At 41.1% G+C, this 23,192-nt stretch overlaps 2 protein-coding genes across 3 annotated transcripts in view; both read right to left on the bottom strand.

Moving 5' to 3' along the window:
- sh2b3 (SH2B adaptor protein 3) overlaps window positions 1-14,217 on the bottom strand; it is a 48,221-nt gene extending 34,004 nt beyond the window's left edge. For both annotated transcript variants that reach the window (XM_035165453.2, XM_035165454.2), the window contains exon 1: window positions 13,719-14,217. The gene's annotated coding sequence lies outside the window, so the exon portion shown is untranslated. The remainder of the gene's footprint in view (window positions 1-13,718) is intronic.
- A 2,012-nt stretch (window positions 14,218-16,229) lies between these two features.
- Window positions 16,230-21,925, bottom strand: pheta1 (PH domain containing endocytic trafficking adaptor 1). The gene is made up of 3 exons (XM_035166706.2): window positions 21,720-21,925; window positions 21,159-21,277; window positions 16,230-19,301 (listed from the first exon to the last, which is right to left on the bottom strand). The coding sequence occupies exon 3, from the start codon at window positions 19,258-19,260 to the stop codon at window positions 18,361-18,363; it is 900 nt and encodes a 299-aa protein (XP_035022597.1). The 5' UTR covers window positions 19,261-19,301; window positions 21,159-21,277; window positions 21,720-21,925; the 3' UTR covers window positions 16,230-18,360.
- Between the last annotated feature and the right edge of the window lie 1,267 nt (window positions 21,926-23,192).

The following is a 23,192-nucleotide window of genomic DNA, read 5'->3' as shown; positions in this document are numbered from 1 at the left end:
TGGCAATTTGCTAATCTATACCAAGGAGGATGGTCCAATAGTCTCTGATGATTAGCTCTTGGAGCTGATTGGTAAGCTGTATGGGGTACGACACCCCTGCAGGAGAGAGCTGTATGCTGCTTGTTGCATGAACCTGCAGAGCGAAAACTGTATCCACCGAGTTTATGCTTAATCCTACCTGCCTGCTGAAGATGGTAAAATCTTTATGGATGGCCAACGACCCGCAGCCACTAACATGGGTCAAATGGCGGCTGTTGGTCAATCTGACTATCACAGTCAGTGAGTTTGTGTGGGAGAGAGAGGGAGAGACAAAGAGTGCTGTCCTTCTGTTCTTTTCATGGTCATTCAGTTTCAACTTTTAATATAAACTGCAGATCCCGTGGTCGCCATCAGCTTTAACTATAGGGTGTTCACTTGCACACATAGATTCTCCATCTGCACACACAGCACTCTCTCTCATAGAGGATGAGGGGCTGGGGAATGTTTTTTTGGTCATTTCGGTTTAAAGGGGATGGCGTCCCCTCTCCGCCCCTACAAATCGCCTAATGCTGTTATCTATTTGGTGCGGCTTGATTGAATTTAAGGGGACTTGGTGGAGGTTTGCACTTTACACAGTCCAATTCTATTTGTCATTCCTCTACTTTCTTCACCTTTGTTGCAACATTGCTGATTCACAACATTCTGGTTAGTTTCATCTCAGTAGGCTCGTCATTCTCGTTCTCACTGGCCACAAAAATATGTCATCATCGGTCATGTTGAAGCATCACTTTACCCTCGTGCTCTTACACCTTGGTTAGGGACTGGCTACTTTTGTAATTAAACAGAAATGAGTTTGGTTTTAAGAGTCAACCACATAGTTTCAACATTAAAGAGGAAACAGGATGCTTTGCTACGTATTAAATAAGAACTAAACCACATGTTTCATCTCTTCAGACGTTCCCCTTTTGTCATCCCCTGATGTATACATTACAAGTATGGTCAACCCACAGGATTAGGAGGAAGGAAACATTTGCAAAGAACAACACGCCTCTTGCTGATGCAAGACAGTCTATGGATGAGACGTCCTTAAAATGTTGTATCATTAGTTGCAACTGTCTCATACAGCTGAGTCGCAAAACAATAACTTTTATATGTGCCTCTCCAGAGGTTTAGAGATATGCAATAACTTTTTCTGATCATAAACTGTAGCATGATAGATTTTGTTTATGATTAAGGTCACGTGTTACAAGTAAAGGAGTACACAGTTAGAATATCGCACCATGCAACAGCATGAAAACATTGATGTCTTAAGAACCCAGAGATGTTTTTCAAGATACCAACATCCATTATATAGCAACCATAGCTTATTTCTATACACTGCTGTAGACATGAGTGGCTGAATGACAGTTGAAAACACTCACAGTCAGACTTCAGCTTCAGTCGTATTAACATTGGTTTATCATTCTCAAACTACAACATGTGCCTGCAGTACATACCATCTTCCTCCAGTGCTGCAGAGAAGGGTCTTCTAAATAAAGGAAGTATGAGCATGTGCGTATGTGCATGTGTGTGTGCATACGGGGTGTGTGGGTTGGTGTGGGGGGAGTCACAGACTGTGGTCCAACAGATCACAGAAAACCACAAGAAAGGGGGGGTCGCTCGCTGTGGTCGGCCAAACATGGAGCAACATGTCTCGTTATTGCTCGGCCAACATCATCTCACTCCCTCTACGTGTCCTAAACGACCATGTTGGGAGAAGTAAAGATGTAAATGCTTGAGATTGTGTCACGCCACAGGCCGTCGTCGTTTTATTTTTCATTCGTATCATCAAACATACCAGCGGACGCGTACGTCACGGATTGAGCGAAAACTTGGCATCGTGAAATATTGCGTCACCAAAGTTCCTGGATGTGTCCTGTCACAACAACCAATTCCCTTCCTGTACTTCGAGGAGCATGCTCAGTGCGTGCCCCCTTGTGCCCCTGCAGCCGGCCCCCCCAGAAGCCGGTTTCTATCTGCCTGGCCAGCCCAGCGATGACTCAGCACTGACTACAGAACACACACACACACACACACACACACACACACACACACACACACACACACACACACACACACACACACACACACACACACACACACACACACACACACACACACACACACACACACACACACACACACACACACACACACACCCTCTTGATGTTTCCCTCTGGGGGCTTGTCTGTCTTTGTTCCCATGGTTTTGCCTCGTTCTCTTTTCATCCTCTCTGTCCTGGTATGTGGATCTCCAGATGGGTTTGGATGCACACTTACACACGACTATGGCCACATTTAGTTGTAAGAAGTTACAAAAAGGTTTATTCAGTTTGGGGTTTCCCTTCTCTGTCCTTATCCAGAATCTCCAACCTCAACTTGTTGCTTTGTTATTGTGTTATCATTTTGTTAAGGCAGCATTCAGCAGAGGATGACAGAAAAAAATGGGAAACAGTCCCAAACAAAAGACTCAAAGAGCCTGCCTTCCCTCCTCTCTTCCTCACTTAGTCATCACTCCCTCCTCCTCCTCCTCCTCCTCCCCCTCATTCCTCGACAAAGCCTACATTATTCACTGTGACACACACACACACATTCACTGAGAGTCAAACCAAATAAAAGCTGATGTTCGTATGTCTCACCTATGACTGTGAAGTTATTAATGCTGCAGCTCAACCGTTGCTGTTTAAAATAGCAGTCAGCCACAGACATCATAGTCATTGGCCTTTATTAAGCAGATGCACAAGTCAGACAGGTGCGAGAAAAAATAGTCTGCCAGGAAAGCAGCTTGTGACTGACTGACACTGAGAGAAATATAGCAGTCTCCCGGTCTAAACCTCCAACGTGTACTGTGAGGTCCACCAATAGCGATACGCAACAATTAGTCAAACTATCCTGATAATTGATAATGGTTCAAGCAATTGTTCAAGCATAAATATCACAAAACAGCAAAAATAAATATGTATATAAAGATACCAAATTGTGCCCTGGGAATGTAGCGTTTTACACAATTTTGTAATGATTAGCCAAGATATTTATTTAAAGAAGCCTTACAGCAAATTACAGCATAAATGAGCAGCAGAGCTCTTACCTTATCACCTGCCCTCATCACTTTGTTGCTCCCAACACCTCGAACACTCTCAAATACGTTTTTTAATCAAGCAGGAAGGAAACAGGACGCGTGAAAAAGACACATGTGAATTGATTTGGTGAGCGTGACTAACCTCATGACTTGTGTCAGCTCACAGAGTAATTTCTTATCGTAACACAACATTGAATGGGATGGAGGTATGATGCAATGGTTATGTCATTAGGACTAAAGATCTGGACACCATGTCCTTACTCTTGTTGAGGGTTAAGGGCAGAGGATGTCACACCTTGTTAAGCCCTATGAGGCTAATTGTGATTTTTTTTAATATGGGCTATACAAATTGATTGATTGATTGATTGATTGATGTATGCAGTGTATACTCATGGTGACTGTGGAGTATTGGGAAACAAAGGCAAAAATAAAAATACATAATTCTTACAAAAACAATACCCCCACCACTTTAAGTCCCTGTGAAACGCATCACATATGTACGTGTTTCCGGTAAAAGCACAAAGCTGTGGAGGGAAATGTCACAGATGTTTATAGTAACCATAATAAGGCTGAATGTGCTTTACGCTCCCCAGGCCAGACTGACAGCGGCTAGCAGCTCAATAGAGAAAGCCAAAGTCTAACCTGCTCTCTGCTGAGGAGGACCTTTACCATCAACTTCGCCTGCACCTGTAGGTTTACCAATGAATTGGACAGGGATGAAATGAGGAAGATGACGACCATGTTCATATTGGAGTGAGGTCATATAAGTTTGAAAAATGTAAAAATTATAAAACGTCCCTGAGTGCAGGATGAGTCATCATTTACAGAAGAGAGAAGACAGGGATTTTGATGTAAAAATTATATAATTATATGATATTGTTTGTTTTTTTAACATATATTTGGCAACGAAAAATTATCAACTGACGCAGGATTAAAACTGCGATAATTAATTTTTCATTTCATGTTGCCTGCAAAGATTAAACAAAAGGTAAAGATGACATTCACTGACACTGAGACTGAGACACTACAAGGACACACAAAGTTTGAGGCTTTTACCACACGTAGAGGATTATCAGTGCCGCTGGTGGAAGCCTTGTTGCAGGGAGGTCCTATTTATATCGGAACAGCTTGGTATCAGCTCTCACACACCACGACGTGCTCCCCGTTGTCCCCAATTGAGAAAAGCTCTTGTTTGGTGCAGCGGGCAGACACACAAACACAGCCACAAAAGAGGTCCCTGAGTTTCCATGTCTTCATAGCAGGTGGCTGCACACTGGGCCCACTGAAAAAGTGGCTAAAGCTGTGGTGTTTCTAATGGCCACTAGATGGCTGTTAGGAAAATTGACTGGAAGGAAATAAATAGAAAACACCCCAAAATTATGACGTTTTTTAAAATTAATTGGCAACTACATTAATTAATCATTAAATAATATCTTAAGCTACAAAGCCCAAAAAACGTGACGGTGGTAGTTTCTCAAATGTGGGATATTACATGTTTACAATAAAGTCAACTTCTTTGGATTTTAGCTAGTTACTGTATTTGAAATGACTCATTGGGCTCCAGGAATCTGTGATGACTAGTTTTCTGAATTTTCTGATGATTATTTTAGAAACTAGTCAGCAGATTGATCAATTATTTAAAGAAATATAAGTTACAGCTCTGATGCACTCCCACTGGCTCATTGGGAGGTTGTCTCTCCTGCAACTCAATCACTTAAAAATTTAGGTCCACACTGTGATGTTAACTATTTAAAGAATCAATGTTATGACCTAAACAGGACAAATGTGAATATCAGCACACGTCCTACCTTCCCATAACTTTTTTTTGCTCTTGACAACAGAAGTTTAACCATTTGTCTGACCAAGAACAGCAACATGAAGTTGTAACCAAGGGTTCCAGACATTGTTGGGTGTATTTTTCTCTTACTATCTGAGGTTTTGCAAACCATTTATCAACATTGGAAATGATCACACTTCAATCCTTCATGTCTGCCCCTGTAGCCCTGATTTTCTGATTACAACGACTAACATGAAGCCAGCGATCAGCAAACCCAACCTCACGTCCTTAAAACCTGCTGAAAACTATGCATGATGTCACAGATGCTGTTACGATGTCTTTACAGTCATACTTAAACATACTTTCACTGTTCGGTGACGAGTTGAGCTCTTTTCTCGTTCTGAACACACACAGACTCAAATGCGTGTGAGCAGCCTGTGAACTATCCACAGTCTGTAAAAGTTTGCACATGTACACCTCCATGTGCCATTCGGTTGGTCATTACTATAGAAACAGGATGTCCTCCTAATCGTCATACTCATAATACAGTATAAAATGCAATTTAGAGCAAGCCACATCCTTCTGACCTTTATATAGCCCTGGTCTTATTACCGAGATCAGCCGGATCCAATCTACTGCTACGACTCAATTAGTCTGCGTGGCATCAAGGCTCTCATCAAACATCAAACATTCCACATTTTCCCATAAAAACGAGTGGAAAAAGTGAATAAATTAGAAAGAAAAAATCCGGTGACACGTGTATCACAAGGTCTGGGATGAAAAACAGATTTTGCTTCTACCTTTGAATTGTAATTCTCTGATTCAGAATGAATCACAGAGCTGGGGATATAAATTTACAAAGCTGAGAGGGAGGGAAGAAATGATTGTGTGAGTCCGGGAGGTCGGAGAGAGGGAGCGGGGGAGGTTTATTAAAAAGAGAGAGACAGGAAGGAGGAGGCAGAAAGGAGAGAGGGAGTCAGACAAGAAAAGGAAGCGGAGGAGACGGAGAAACAAGAGTCACAAGGACAGAGAGAAAGACAGATGAGGGGGATAATGAGAGGGCAGACAGGAAGGGAAAAAGAGCAGGAGAAAAGAAGGGGAGAGGAGAGGAGAAGAGGTGGTGCCAGGTTTATGGGTGAAGGTCCAGGTGGCAGAGGAACAGAGAGCGAAGGATCTCTACTCTGCCCGGGCCGCGATCACAGCAACAGGAAGCCCTGCCCTGCGACCAGCGCACACATGCAAAGATATAGTGCACACACATAGACACACAAACACACACACACACATGCAGAATGTACCAAAATTGGAGCCTTACATCAAAGGTGGAAACAGTAAACTCGAGAGCAGTTACTTAAAATGCTGCGAGTGTGATTAAAATGTGTTACACTGATAAACATATGACTCAATTCTTACTAGATTCGTTTGTGACATCAGTGTATTAATCTTGATGAAATAAGACAGATTCCCCGGAAGGATTAGTTCAGCTGGTTTGTTTCATAGCAAAAGACAAACTAGAAAAGAAACAGCAGAAATGCTACCAAAGATGTGGTCACGCTTGTTGTATAAAAACAGTTTACGTAATACTGACTAGCAAAGAATGAATTTTTTTAGCCAGGAATAGCGATATGCAGTAAAAGGTCCAGCTGGTCAGGAGTTGAACCCGGGACCCACTGTGGTCTTCTGCACCCTTTTCCTTTAGCCATCAGGTAAAAGAGATTTAAAGAAATAGGTCAACATTTTGCAAAATACACTTATTCACTTACTTATAGATAGTCCACAGCCAAAAGCCTGTTAGCTTTGCATAATGACTACAAACATGGCTCGAAGCAATGTGAAATAAAAAAGCTTAACAGTAACTATAGTATTTATAATCTTCATAATCATCACGGATAAAATTATCTATATTAAGGTGTTATTCATAATATTTGTCAATCCATCTTGCATTGATAGTAATTTATAATGATTTGAATTCACTAGAGTTAATTTAAATTATACCAAGACTGCAGGAAATTATTTTTAATATTGATCATCTGTTAATTATTTTCTCTATCAATCGTCTATAACATGTAATATAATTCCCAGATATCACATTTTTTTGTTATGTTCGACAAAGAAAAGCATTAAATCCTGACATTTGAAGAGCTCTAACGTGTACTAAAAATGAAGATAATTTATTTGTTAGCAAGATACTTAATTTCCTGTAAATTGACTCATTGGTTTATCGTTGACTCACCATTACAGATCTACGCGATACCAGTTGGGACATTAAAGAAATGCCACAAGTGTCGACACCGGAAGTCAAAGTCATGACCGAGGTGACCAAAAGAAAATGTAAGCAGCTCTCTTACTCCATCCACATCTTTGCCTTGCATGAACTCAATTTAAGGAGAATACAAAAGGAACATACAGTGTGTGATGAGAGCCCCACAAGCAACTGTTATGCAAGTGTGTTATCAGGAGAAAAAGGCCCAGGAATTCCCTCCAATGCAGTCACCACTCAATATTGTTATGACAGGCCCAACAGCCTGCTTCACTGTGAGCCCACACACCAGCTAACATGAAGGGACAATGTGTCACCTTTTCTCAACCCTTTCTCTTCACGTTATAACCCCAAGCATGAAAACTGGCATAACCTGGCAACAGCTGCATAAAGGTTTTTATACATGTATTTATTTCCTGATTGCTCAGCTGCATGAAAAAAATCATCTGCAGCGGCGGAGATGGGATTGACTCGAGTCTCAGTGTTCCTGTTTGTTATCAAAGCTCGTTCACATGTCACTTCACACAAATAGAGCAGAAAGCGAGACGCACACAGCTTACATAATTCAAGAACATATTGTTAAGGAGGAAGTGGGGCTGAAACATGAGATAACCTCGTAACTTCCCATAGACTGATGCATCAGCTGATGCATGGAGTCTATTTCAAATGTAAACCATCAGTAAGGGATAAAAGCTTTGTTCTGGATGCGTAGGTTTCGCAAAGAAATGTAAATGTGTATGTGTGTAAAGCTCAAATACTTAAACATTGTTGGTTGATGAGAAGAAGATGTAAAAAGAAAAAAACAGACCTACAACACATACAGAAAGCTATAGGGCAAGAAGAACCTTTAATCCTCCACGTTTGGCATTTAGTGAAGCTCATATTCACAGTGGCCTCAGGAAACATACACACTACATTAACATTTAGTTTCCACCGTCTGCGTCTCGACATTGCAGCTATCTTTAAAAAGAGAAAAGAAAACACGAGGCAGCAACAGCTGTGAACTGGAGAAGACTTATCTTTTGTCTCGCAAGTGTGTTTTTTTTGTTTTGTTATACATGTGTAGGCTAAATTCTATTGGGTGCATACTGTAGGGTTTTTGTTTCGGTCGGAGTAATCTCTAGTTCAGCCTCACGTTCCCACAACAATGCAGGGCTCCAGCACAACACAATGCTGCTATTATTAAGACACAAGTAAAGCCCTGCCGCTTTCTGGCCATTTCCTGTCGTCTGGGAACGCAGTGAGGGAGGCAGGTTGGGAAAAGAGGAAAAAAAAACAAAAACTAAAAGGCTTGGATCCATGACGATAAAGCAAGGATTATAAGAATCAAAATAAATGACAAAGTCCTTCAGGAAATGATCCTATGTATCTAGTAAGTCCCAATAACTTAGTAAAACACTCACTAACAAGTTTCCCTCCAGCTGTCCGGCATCCTGCCAACAACTAATACAAAACATCTTCTGCACAGTCTGCAGTCTATCATTATCCTGGGAAGACAGACCCCAGCATGTCATGAAAAACTAAAATATAGGTCTCCCAGACACATAATGAGAGGCAAAAAAATGAAAAGAGAAGTTTAGTTTTGTCTCTGACTGCTTGGATGATATGTGTGAGGAGATTAGTCTAAAAGGGACTTAGCTCAGTAGTCAATAGACGTATTAAACAACATTCACGAATTTTTCAACCTTGAGCTTGTGAATCATAATTCATAGTAAAAACGTGATTCAAAATATGACTAATAATAAGACGGAATAGTTGCCCAACCCTTGTGAATATACAATAAAGTTTGAGTCACTGTTTCTGGACCTGCTGTAACTCATGATTATATTCATTACCTGTCTATTTCTATGATTAATCCTTAAGGAATGGAATTATGCAATATGCAGCTTTGGTCTCCCTCGTCGTACGTCACTTGCTCCAGAAGTTATAACAGAGACAGACAAAGACACAGGTAAAGCGGATATGAAGCAATAAAAAGGTTGTTAAAATTAAACGCCCCCATACTTTTTTGTATAAAATTGATTTCTCTAGGTTTGAAAATTCTTGGAAGTTTTTGGGATAATCTAAGTACACAAGTCAACAAAATATAACATAGGTCTAGTTGTTTTTAGACATTTTAATGAAGAATTGTTACTTATTATATCTTTAAGTTTAAAAGCATAAAAGCATATGCTGATTTTTATTCTAATTTCTAAATCAAGCTAGTGAATCTATTAGTAACTCTACTAGGCAGTTAAGCAAATCTGAATAGTATATCTAACATGCAACAGACTGCACAACAGAGAGTCAATGTACTGTGCACACTGTTAAAATGAAAAAGAACTTGAGTACATGCACAGAAACGTTGTCACACACACACACACACACACACACACACACACACACACACACACACACACACACACACACACACACACACACACACACACACACACACACACACACACACACACACACAGTAAAATAAACACTGGCTGCCAGTGCATGCTACACAACATTAAATATGCATACACTGAATAACTAAACAGTTTTAAGTAGGTTTCTCAGCTACAGAGCCGCCAGAAGCTGAACTCAACGCACTTCGTGAGCCTTTAAACACAGGATTGGTTTCTGCAAAGCTGCAAACAACAATCCATCATTCACAATTCAGCCAATTCAAGCACTCGAGACTGAAATGCTGCAGCCCGGGAGAGTACGACAGAAATCTCTGTGTGAACTCCGCGAGCGCTCCATGAATGAGTCATGCCTACTCGTGATGCATTTCTGGTTCTTTGTAAATTGTAGGACGCATGATAGTATTTAAGATTTGTGATACTGTATATTATGTATGCATGTGTGTCTGTGTGTTTGTGTGTGTGCGTGTGCGGTTGTTCGGGTGGGGGCGGCGGGAGATAATTGGATCCTTCAGTTACTCTGATCGGCTGTGAATCATCTGCAGGCATCTGACTTCCTGGAAGGCTAATTCAGGAGTTATAAATTTTTCCACATTGGGACTCATGAGGAGCCAACGGAGTTTCAGTTTTCGCACTCACACAACACTTTCTGACACACTAACAGCACACCAGGCTCCTCTTTTGCAGCATTTTGTGTGGGTGTGTGTGTGTGTGTGGTGATAGCAAACTGAGCTTCTGCTTGGAACTTCAGTGACATGATGCAAATTAAGTATTTTGCGTGAGAACGTGTTCCTGCTTTCACTTCAACTTAGACATGACTCGTGTTTCTGCAGAACACACACAGAGGAACAAACACTCTGAAAGCGATTTCAGATGAATGCGCGCGCGTGTGTGTGTGTAGGGCTGAAAATAACAATTATTTTCATTATCGATTTTCGCAGTTAACTGTTTGGAATTCACCGTTTCTCCGTCTCCAGTTTGCTTGTTTTATCTGAGCAACAGACCAAAACCTTTACGGTCACGCTTACAAAGAACAGCAACACATCCTCATGTATACGAGAAGCTGAAACCAGAGAGTATTTGTGACTTTTGCTGGAAAATGACTAAAGCAAAGAATATTTGACATGACACGATTGACTGTTGCAGCTCTCTATGTTTGCAATCATGAAATGTGGAGACACTTCAATGACGCACACAAATCTATTAATGCATTGGCACCTACAAGCACACACATGCTCTGTGCGACATCCTCATGCTGCTGCAACTAGCTATAATCAACATTCTTCTAAACACAAGAACAGGGGCGCATTGGGGTAAACACATGCAAAATACACACGGTCTCTAATTACTGCTGCTTTGGAAAATAACACACAGGCACGCATGTGTGCCCCCCCACCACTATCGAACACTTGCACACAACTCAAAAAGAAATACAACAGTTCTTGCATTGTGTTTGTGGTGTAAATCCACAGTCTGAGATTTTAAGGCTTAGCTGTTTGGGTGGCCATGGGCTGTGCATGTCACATTACACACACACACACACACACACACACACACACACACACACACACACACACACACACACACACACACACACACACACACACACACACACACACACACACACACACACAGACTGCTGGATAACATGTGTGTTGTGTTGCAGAAGGTCCCCATTATGACCAGAAACAAGCTTTCTTTTTCTTCCATTTTCTGCCCTAATTTGTCTCTTCCGTCTCTCTCTCTTTCTCTCTCTCTCTCTCTCTGTCATTCTTCTTTTTCAGATTCCTGCTCCTGTCGGCCTGCCAAGTTATCTCCCATGGCTCCTCTCTTCCTCCCTTTTTTCCTCTCTTTCTCCTTTTTTTCCCCTCCCTCCTCCCCCCAGAGGACCGTTGTGGGTCAGACCTCTCTCGTGGTCTCATCAGTGAATTTCTTAGAATCCCTGAGGGAAGCGGAAGAGCTGGTATGACATTGTCTGATCCATTGCCGATAGCTGAGGCTGCAAAGTCTGCTACTTTTTTTGTCTGAAATAACACATAAATGCAAACACATACATGAAATGTGCAAAAATATATCAAATCAATATTGGTTAAGATTAGAGCCACAGTGTCCAAATTCCAAGAAGCGGCCTGTTCTTTAAAGGAAAGTTGTCTGAGACGGCAACCAAGACAATACTGTGTTGTGTGGGATAAAATCCCCAACCAAGTAATCTTATTATGTTCGGAAAAGAAAAATTACATTATAATTATGCTGAACAAGTGTCAACCCCCCTCTCTGGGGAGTATCCAAGGAGTTTTCAGCTCTGAAAATGTGAAGCAGATTCAGCAGTATTCAGATGGTCGGAGATGAATATTTCTGTAAATCCTGGTTGTTTTATTATTTTTTTTAATTGACTGTATTTACATAAGGCTGCGCGTGTGGCCGAGTACGCATGTATGCGGGCAGAACAGAACGTCTCTTGTCCAAAAGAGAAGTGAAGACGGCACTGAAATATCCGACTGTCAGAAACTAAGGAAGTCTGTGGGCGAAGCAAAAAACATTGTGCGCCTAGAGGCCGATTAAACACGTGGAGCTAAACTAGACCTTTATAGTCGACTTTTTGTCAGGCTAAACAGGAAATCATTCAGTAAAGTCTAGCTGGCGTTACTTCCCCACCCTGGAGGCATGTTTTTCTGTCTTTTGTGCTGTAATGTCTCAAGGTGTGACAACTGTCCCATTTTACTGCATGAACCGATAAATGATGCTGAGATTACTGCAGGAGGCAAATGTTTACACCATCACACGTCGTAGATGAAACGTTTTTTAAAGAAGGTGGCGACCTGACATACATTTTTGAGGCTGGGCAATATGACGACAAGTACAGTACAATGCTGAGACAATCAGTCAACCACACACACACACACACACGTACACACTCTGGAGATAAGGACTGAAGTGCATCCCCTCCAAAACAAACACACACTCCTAGTACCCTCCTTCACTATTACTGTTTTGATTTACTGCTACACAACACTGGATTGTGAAACCAAGTGGCTGCTCCCCACTGGTTCCTGTTCTCCATCCAGCAGTTATGGATCTGAGCACGCACACACTCGTGCTCCAGCGACGCAAGATCACATCCACCACAAACAACCATAACGTTCACATCTTGAATTTGAAATAAGTCAGTGAAGTTCCTGGCTCCGTGTTTGGCCTGTTCCTACCCTGCAAATAACAATAGGTTTCATGCTGACACCATGGTAACCGTCACTGATGGAATTCTGTTGGAGGTGGCCCTTAAGCTACTAGAAAGTTACAAATAGTGTGTGTTGTGTACATCTTTAGTGCACAGCTATCCACACTGAAGTGATGCCAATCAGCTCAAATACAGAAGAATCCTGCTTGGTCCTCATGGCTGAATTAGCGTCTTGAGGGGCCTTGGGGCAGAAATTCATTGATGGGCCCCTAGTTGACCCCCAATACATGATAATGTATCCATGATTAATATCTGGCAACCCAGAAACCCAACCGGTACTCAATCGACTGGTTGATTGACAGATATTTAGTGGCAACAATTCTGATAATTGATAATTCACAGGCATCTACATCTTAAATTTTCAAATTTGGAAGTTTCATAATTGACTATGACAGTGAACTCAAGTTTTATACTGATAATAAGTCAATAAAACAACTTTTGAACATGTTAACTTAGGCTTCAGTGTATAATGAGCACATATTAACATTTTCTGACATTTCATACACTGAGCAACCCGTCGATTAGTAAGGAAAACAGATCAGGTGTAGTTACAGTGAACATTTTAAACTTCCTTTAAGTTCTCTGGTGATGTAATAATAAATTGTCTTGAGGTTGTGGTTAAAATAAGTTGGTAGAAGTCGCACTTAACTTTTACCAAAAATAACAAGGGGGGGGGCTGGTCTGAGGCCCCTGGGAAGTTGGAGTCTCAAAGTTTACATTTTTAAAAGTTTTCTTCTTGGCTAAAAAGTTTTCTGCATCTGCAGCTCCAGCTACCGGGCGAGGAAGAAGAGGAGGAGGAGGAGGAGGAAGAAGAAGCCCTTTAACTGAGAGCACATTCTCTGAGTATTATTATTATTATCAGTGCAGAGAAAGTGTCACCTCCAGCGGAAGCTCGGTGTTATGTGTGCGGTTCATCCCTGGGTGATGTTACAGCAGAGTAAGGGGAGTCATACTCACGTTCTCCGTTATCTCGGACGGGCACCCACCGCAGCACGACAACCGACCAACCAGCTGGAGCTCGCATAACGGAAATGTGTCGAGAGGCGTCTAAAGTAACGCGAAACGACGTCGGTGAGCGGCGGCCGGTCGAGAGAGGGAGAGAGAGCTACACGGAAAACAAGAAGAAGAGGAGAAGAAGGAGGAGGAGGAGGAGGAGAAGAAGAAGAAGAAGAAGACGAAGAAGAAGAGCGCGCTCTCTCTCATGGTGAGCGCGTGCCACGGCTCGTCCGCACGCGGAGCACAAACAAGGAGGAAAAGAAGAAAAAAGTTTCAGACACGAAGTTGACGCGGAAAAAAAAAAAGTGGCGACTCCTCATTTCCGCTGTCAAAAAAAAAGAAGTGCCGCGATCCTTTTGCGTCGCCTTGGAGGAAACTCAACGCACTGCTTCCTGTGGACGCTTTTCAAAATAAGAGTCCACTGATAACTTGGATGTTTTCACTCAAACACTTTGTCCACTCCTATATTTATTTTTACATCAAACAAAAGAAAAAGTACATAAATGATCTCTGATTTTGTTACTACTCTTACTTTTTTGGTCTATTATTATTGTATGATTTCAAATATGATCATTATCTCTTGGGCGTCCTGTTGTTAGGTTTTAAGTTGTATATCCCTAGAAGACTAGCTCTGCTTAGTTGGATTTACAGACCAGTTATTAGTCAAAGTCAACTTTATTGTCAATTCTGCTTCATACAGGTCATAGACGGGATTCAAATGCCGTTTCTCTCTGATCCCCGGTGTAAACATATAAGTCGACAGAACATATAAGTGCGCGCCATATAAAGTACTCAAAACATAGTACATAGTACAACATAGCACGCAATCAAAAGGCACACGGTGGATAGGATGAGAGTAGTGTATTTACAGGATGTATTTACTACATACTGGCAGTTGTAGTATGATGAGCAGGTAAAATTACTACAAAAAGCGACAGGTCCACGTTAGCATTGAAAAGGAGTTCAGGTAGCTAATGGTTTGTGGCTTCAGTGATTTAAAGATGGAAATTTAGTTCGAACAAAAACTGAAAAACCTCTCAATATAAGATAGTCCGGTAACAAACCACTTTCTAAATCTTAAAAAAAATGTTGGCTAACCTATATTTTTTAATTTACACATTTTTGATAATGTCACCAAAACTGACTATATGTGCTTCATAGAGATATATATTATGGCAGAGCTTAACTTACTGCTTTATATTACACTGTACAGATGTACCTTATATAACATACTGTACATATTTCCTACACAACACTGTGTGACCCTTTTATGTTGAAATACCAGACAGGAAGTATCGTGATGTCTACAACAGCTTGCCCATTGGAAGAGTTTGGTATGTGAAAGATGCACAAACTCTCCAGACTCTCCACAGACACTGTTGGTTTGGTGACTGTAATCTGTGGATGTCTTTAAATGCTTGATCAGTTATTTTTATAGTTTCACATCCTGCATCAGTTCTGTCATAAAGTTTAAATTATAGCCACAATAATTCCTTAAACTGATTGAGCACAAGAGAGAAAAGAATGGGTATTAAAAGGAGCATTTCTATAAACTCAAACTCAAGAGGTTAGGGTTGCCGGTGCAACTCAATACACCAAACTGATCAACACAGCAAGGAGACGACTTACTCTTCATATTTATCTTCATTATTTGTGATCTTCCCACAGATGAGAAGTGCTTACTACACATGAGATAAACCGTCACTGAATCCCAAAGAGGAAATGTTCAGCTCAAGAACTGAAAGAAGAAAAGAAATAAGGAAACATCTTGACCTAAATAGAGGAAAACAAACCTGTGGTATTTGTGTCTCCTGAGGAACAAAGTATAAAAAAAATGTGTTTAAAATTAAAATAAGAATGTAAATAAAATAGCAGCTATAGCACAAGAGCAATTAAACAAAAACAAAGTCACTAGGCAAGAAATAAACACTACCCTGGAAATGTTTTGTCAAATAGGTGCAGCAGTGTCTTTAGTGAGGTGACAAAGTGATGCAATTAGTAGCATCAAAGCATAGTATATGTAATATATGAGTAATATGAGTAATATGGTGCAATAAAAGCATTGCAATGTCTATAATTAGTAACAATACTTAAGTTGTATAAGAAAAGGGAAAATTAAATCAGTCTCTTCGGGTCGACAAACATTAGATAAAGTATTTATTTGTCGCTAGAAACTCAAACTGGCTGGTTTCTGTCATCAGATAGTTGAGTTATATTTACCTGTCCCAGTTATCGATTTACTTTAACTCAAAGGTTTGATACTGACTAAAATTGATACACAGCGACCTCTAGCGAGAGTCAGGCTGAACAGCACCAAGAATGTGTGAAGTATTCATGAAGCTCAGCCAATGCCAACACAGGCCATACAGATGACTAAAATCTGTATTCCTTACAATTCACATTATTATCAGTAGAAAAACTAAACCATAAAACACGTAGTGATCATAGAAGAATTGACTACTCACACCATAACATATTCGCACAGTTTATTAATTGGCTAACAGCAAATGCTTCATTGACAAACATATCAGGACAAGTTAAATATTATTGGTTATTTAATATAATACTCATATTGTCTGCTTTAATATAGAAATTTGATACTAAAATCAAAAGTTGAGGGAAAATATTATCATTGTGCATTTAGGTTGCTTTCCTCATTTGGCACTCATTTGACACAAATGATAAAAGATACATACTTTTATCATTTATGTGTTTTATTAGAAGTATTCATAAATTCCCTTAAATATTATTGTAAAACGGACTGTTGGCATCTGTGATTACAGTAACATATTTCTGGAGTTCACAAAATTGGCAGTAATACAACAATAATATTTTGGATAATACATGTTGAAAAAAAGGACAACGCTTTGATATTGCTGCATTAGAGCACACAACCCACACTGTACCGTTCCTTCCCACAATTGCTGTTTGTGCACCAGCACTGTGCATTGATGCCGACTGAAGCAACTGAGCCATTGTCAAAAAACGTGATTTCACCGAGATGAGCCGTTGTCGGCACAGGAGCAGAATAACAATCAAAACAGAGGAATATTCAAACCCTCCCATCACTGTGGTTCTATGGAAATGCTTACAAGTGTAGTAACAGAGGTATAAAGATAACATAAGGCACGTATAAAAGAAAATGTAAAAGGCTAAGTGATTGATATAGAATGCGGTATGAGTGATCATTTTAAAAAAGGCCCATTTTGCAAACTGCTGGTGTTAATTTTCCAACATGGAATAGTAGATATTTCTACACAAAAGAGGTCAGATATTCACATACAGTCCAGGCCTCAGTCATTCAGTAACATTCAGATCAACAAGTTGTGACAAACAAACAAATAAAATTAAGATTTGATTGTAAGACATGTCATTATTAGAGAATTGTGGCAAGTGTAACGTCGGCCAAGGTCAAGGATAAACAATCTGCTTTTAAGAAATACAACAGTCAAAAGAAAACTCAGTGACAAGTGCTCTCATGACACAACATCATCTGGCCGCTGGCTAACAGGGGCTAAAAATACCAGGGTGTGCAGCGCTGAGCGAGACATCCAGCTCCCACCTCGGTCCCCGGTGAATGTCGAGAAGATGCTCTGACATTAAAAGGTCTCTGAGGCGAGAGCTGCCCCAGTGGGAGTACGGAGGAGAATCTGGACTTGTTTTCCCCACTAACAACACTTCTTATCCTGAGAGCCGCCTCATTTCTCTGCTAAGAAGATCTTGGTTTGATGTCGGTTTAAAGTTGCAGGAAACCTGAAATCATGAATTGAGATGCCAATGGATAATTTAGAAGCTATTACCAACTGCTCAAATATGTATCTGGACCTTCTTTCATTTGATCATCTTAACTTCCTGATTCAAGCACTTCAAGATGTTCACGGTTTCACCATCCACAGTAATTATACTTTGGACATCACCAGGGACCTGATTTTCAATGCCCCGTGGTTGATATATCACTATAGCATCAAGATCTACTTTGATTTGTTTTGTCATTTGATCATTATTTAAGTGACCTTTGTTGTTTCATTAGCATATAACCTATTTCCCTTCCATCAGAAAAATACAAAACTTTGTTGATTTTAGCAGCTACATGTGGTTTTTTGGGGTATTTTCCAGATGCTTCGCATAATAGTTTGTCAGTGTAACTTTAGCAAAACATTATTCTTGATCTTTGTCGTACCGCTTTAAAGAAAACAGACTCTACAACAATTGCACAAGTACATTTAGAAGCTCGATGGGCAGAAAAAGTCTGAATCAGTTTTATCCATTACATGGCCCAACTCTTGAAAAAGTGATGTTGTCCTTGGCAAACAACAACGAGCAAAACTGTAGAAAAAGCCTATTTGGAATTTCTAATTTTCTTGGAGTGGATAAAGATATCTATATAGTGTTATTCTTTAAGACTGACTGATTCACCTGTGCCAGACAAGATTTGGAATCAATCTGCGATTTGTATTTTTTGATTGGAGTTAAGACTACATTCTGGAATTAGGTCCAAGCTTTCTCGCCTTTCTGCTGGGTCCAGAAGGGTGTAACATTTCAGGATATTCAGGAAGGAATGATCTAATGTGGAAAAATAAATGACCCATTTCATTCATCATCATTACTGGCTCTGCAGCCACTGCATTCTCAAGTCCTCCACCTCTTTGCCGTACCAGTCATGGAGTTTGGAGAAGCAGACGGTGCCGGGGGAGACGGGGCTTTCCAGAGATGCTCCTCTTCTCCTCGGTGGCACTGGTGGAGCCCTCACCCCCTCGGCCCCATAGCCGATCACAGTGCTACTCCCAGACTCTGCACAGCCTTCCCAGGCCGCACTGGAAGACCCTCCCTCAATGAAGCCATTAGCCAAGGCAACTGGTGGTTTACTCCATGCAACCCCGTTCTCTTTGGAGCAGCCAGAGACGAGCTGCACCTCATCCTGGCTGCTCTTTTGAGCGGAGAAGGGGACTGACATGAGAGGAGCACTTGATGACGATGATAAAGAGGATGAAGACGATGAAGTGGAGGATGCTCCTGACTTAGACCGCGAAACATGGCTTCGCCTGGACAGCTTCGGCCTGCCCTGCAAGCCTCCAACTGCAGCCCCGACACAGCTGCCTCCTGCAGCCTCATGGATCTCCTCTAGCTGCCTCTCCAGCTCCTTCACCACCAGCCTCATGTAGTCAAAGCTGGCCCTGGACAACGCTTTCACCCATGACTCCATAGCCACCTGGCTGTCAGAAGCCATCTTGTACACGCGAGCTTTGGCACAGTCGAACTTGACGGCGAAGGCGAACTCCTCAGCTGACTCGCACAGCTCCACGGTGCATCCTTCCAGGACGATGACGCCAATGGGCTCTCGGCTGTCACGCTCCTCAAAGTAGAAGAGCATGTTCCCTTTCAGGACAAACCAGCGCCGGTGATAAGCCGTGTTGCGCTCACCCTTTTTGAACAGGAAGCCTGTCTTGTCTGGTGGGGAGTCACAGGTGGCGTAGTGCGCAACGCTGCGTTCGTTCAGCTTCATCTTCTCACTTTCTTCTTTTCCTCAAAGGATTCTTTATTCACCTAAAAAATATGGGAAAGGGAAGAGGTCATCCTGCGGTTAAATGGATTAGAGCCTACTGCAACAGGAGTCTGCAGCTTTTCCCTCCAGCAACTAACTGAACCAGCAGATTTTTCTTATAAGTTGTGCTAAAACCAAACTGCAGACTGTTTGCTCTCAGTGCTACATGAGGCATATTTTTTGTTTACTGACATGGTGCTATAGCAATAACAGGGAGTTAAGATGTTTTTGATGTTCAGAATTAATCAGTCTACTTGCTCTGCTCCTGTTAAAAGGAGGTCGGCTGCAAAAAACAAACAAACAAAACTAACCTGACTTGAACCTACATCCTGGTCTCCTCCCAACTGAACCACCCTGCCAGTCCTCATAAAGTAAACACTGTTCTTACTTTTATTTCACCTGGGACATGACAAGTGTGCACACATAACCTCGAAAGATAATTCTGTGAAAATAGTGTAGTATAGAATAGTATGGATTTAAAATAAACACAGGGAAAAATTACTAACAATTATTCCAGTTAATCACTGATAGAATAAAATACAAACTGAATCAATTTCCTTTTTTAAAATTGGTAAACACTTTTTCTTGTTTCACTGTAGTGGAGAGACCAACCCACTGCAAATACAGGTCAACTTCAAAGCCCGACTTATTCAACAGGAAGAAATTGTTGGGTTGTATGCTCTGTGGTCACATGTTCAACTGTTAACCAGGGCTCAGGCCTCTGTGACAACAACAACTAATCCAATTTTAATCTGTTGACAAGAAAGTATTTCAGTCCAATGACAATGGTTTAACTTCAACACTGTGTTTATCGTTACCTCCACCAGGGGGGTTGTGGTTTTGTCTGTGTTTTTGTTTGTCTCTCTGTTAGTAAGCAGGATTAAACAAAAACTAAAGGATGGATTTTCATTCGTTTTTCCTGGCGACAGTGGCTGACGGAGTAGAGCCGTCTTCCCCATCTGTTTGCCGAAGAGTCCTTGGGCAACATACTGAACCCCGGATTGCTCCTAATAGAAAATAGTGCTGTCCATAGATGCACTGTATGAATGTGTGTGTGAATGGGTGAATGGCAATAAACTGTAGTGCAAAGCTTTTTGAGTGGTCATCAAGACTAGAAAAGCTGCTACTGTATATAAATACAGACCATTTACCATTTCCATGAAACCTGTTGGAAGGATGAGGTATAGGTATGGGAGGATTCATGCTTTCTTAAACATTGTGAAATATTTTTGTTGATTTCTCAGCTAATAATTAATCGACCTTGAAAAACAGTCGAGTGTAGAGGACTGATATTTATGAGTGTGTGCAATTTGGTTCAGATCCAAACAACAAGAACGGATCAAGTGAATAAACATGTGATTGCATGGCCTTGGCAGAAGTTCTCTATGTACTCTACTGAGTGCCCTTCTACTTATCAGTGTATTTGTGTTGTAACTTTTACAGTATAAATGCTGCAAAAATGACAGTTTTAAAGGTTCAGTGTGTAGAATTTTGTGACACCTAGTGGTGACGTTGCGTGTTCCAGCTGAACACCCCTCACCTCCCCCTCCCCCTCCAAACATGAGCGAGAACCTGTGGCTGCCTTCAGTTGTCATAGAAACTCAAAAGGTGTTTAATTTGTCCAGTTTGGGCTACTGTAAAAAAAACATGGCTGCCTCCGTAGAAAGGACCCGCTCCCGATGTAAAGTATTTAAATACAATGGGCTCATTCTAGGGTAAAGAAAACAACAATTCATACAATTTAGATGGAACACACGAGTGAAAACATCTCTAGGGTTATTTTAAATTCAATTTCTGCCAATAGACCCCTCTCACCTAAATAGTACACACTGGACCTTTAAAGGAATGTGTTTACTTACGTGTTCATCTCATATCCAGCTGCTGTCCACCTCTGTCCTCCCATCACATCTGGAGCTCCCCACTCAACATGTCTCCATCTTCTTGTATCTTCTCTTTTGACTGTCAGTCCTCCTGAAGGCTGGAGGGGGACAAAGATAAATGTCGTTTAACACAGGATCCAACCTCCGGCTCTTCGAGCCACGTGAAGCTGACCAGTCCCCAGATGAGCTGTTTTTAATCTTCCACCTCTGTGGGCTGGTGGTGCGTTAGGGAGGAGTGATTCAGTGCTCACACGCTTTTGACACATCCGCACTTAAGAGGGAACATGTCTGTGACTGTGTTTCACTTCACACACACACACACACACCCACACGGACACTGACTCCACCGACAGACGCTGCTCCGCTCGGCCTGGACGCGCTCAGCCGCTCCGCTGAATACAAATGTGTTTCCAGCGTCAGCATTTTCTCCCTCACGACCACAGAGCCGCACACACACACACACACACTGAGTTTAACCCACAAAACATGCTAACGTGATGCTAACAAGATGCTAACAGGCAAAGAGTCCCTGCGAGTTACCTTCAGACGATGACTCCTCCTCTTGTCAGGATCATAATCTCCCCGTTATTTATCTTTTATTTCTCCTCCTCCTTCCTGCTTTCCTCTCTCCCTTCCCTTCTTCCCTGTCACGTGACACGAAGGTGGGGTTACATGGTTGTGTGGTACGCGGAGAGTTCGACCGGGCGGGCACACTTCTTCCTGTCGTCCCCGGTAGAGAGAGAGAGCGAGAGAGAGACGGTCCTGGATGTGCGGCGGAGTAAAACAAGCGCACCCGCATCACGTCGTCCTTGCCCTGGGAATAGAGGAGTACGTGCACAGCTGCTCCCGGTGGCGCGGGCGGCTACACTTGCACGGACTTTTAAACATTATGAAGCTTCTCTGGGTTTATGTGGTTCAGATGTGACAAGTCCAAGTATGGTAGTTTAATCATCATCATCATCATCATCATCATCATCATCATCATCATCATCATCATCATCATCATAATAACCATCATCATCATCATCATATTTATCATCATAATAATAACCATCATCATCATCATCATAATAACCATCATCATCACAATAATAATAATAACAACAACAATAATAATTATATCACCATCATCATAATAATAATGCTAATAATAATAATACAACCATAATAATTTGGTACAGTACTTGGGCTGAAAAGACTAATTATAATGATCATTTTTAGATTTCTTTTGTATTTAGACAAAATGCGGTTTCATAATTTAGCTTCATAGATAAATACATGAAAGCATATTTAAAACTGAAAGAGACAACTTGTCTGAGTTACTACAATATTAGAGTTGAAAAGAATATTGTAGTTATTGTTAAAATCGCTGCCTCAATCTATTCATCATTTATTCTTTGTCCTTCATGTTTTTTTAATCCACCGATGTTTTTTTTATTACTTCACTCAAGTAGTATTTGTAGAGCTGAAACAAATCATTAATAAGTCACCTGAGTGAAAATTAATCTGCAGCTATTTGTGATATGTCGGTCATACTCAGGTTCTTAATATGCTTTTCTTTGTCTCAGTTAATAAGAGAAAAAATCTCCAGATAAATTAATCATGAATATAACAGCAAGCTGCAACCCTGTGAAGTTGCAATACGTCAATTACAAGTTCTTCATTTATAATTACACTCACTGTCACAGTTACATCACTAAAACATTCAACTGTGACTTTCTTGACAAACTGTCTTACAGCCTGATGAACACGTAGACATGAAAGTGCAGTACTATATGTAGTAATATGTTAGTGACAAAAAGCTAATTGGTAGAGTTTGCGTCCTATTGAGGAGAAAACTCTAACATTGCATCATGTGACGTAAGACAATCATGTGTTGATATGCAGAATGTTGATCTTCAGAGTAACTATGGAAATTGTAGCTTTTACCAAAAACAAGATGAGAAAAGTTGCAGAAAATGGAGCTATGCAAGTAAAGTACAGTTACCTTAAAAACGGAGTAAAGTACGTTAC

The sequence above is a fragment of the Hippoglossus stenolepis genome, chromosome 9 (genome assembly GCF_022539355.2).
Source record: "Hippoglossus stenolepis isolate QCI-W04-F060 chromosome 9, HSTE1.2, whole genome shotgun sequence".
Taxonomy (NCBI): Eukaryota; Metazoa; Chordata; class Actinopteri; order Pleuronectiformes; family Pleuronectidae; genus Hippoglossus; species Hippoglossus stenolepis.
Note: the sequence above shows the minus strand (reverse complement) of the source record. Positions and strands in the feature narration are given on the sequence as shown.

Excerpts from the sequence above, each read along its gene's own strand:
- pheta1 (XM_035166706.2), bottom strand. The coding sequence starts at position 19,260 with ATGAAGCTGAACGAACGCAGCGTTGCGCACTACGCCACCTGTGACTCC.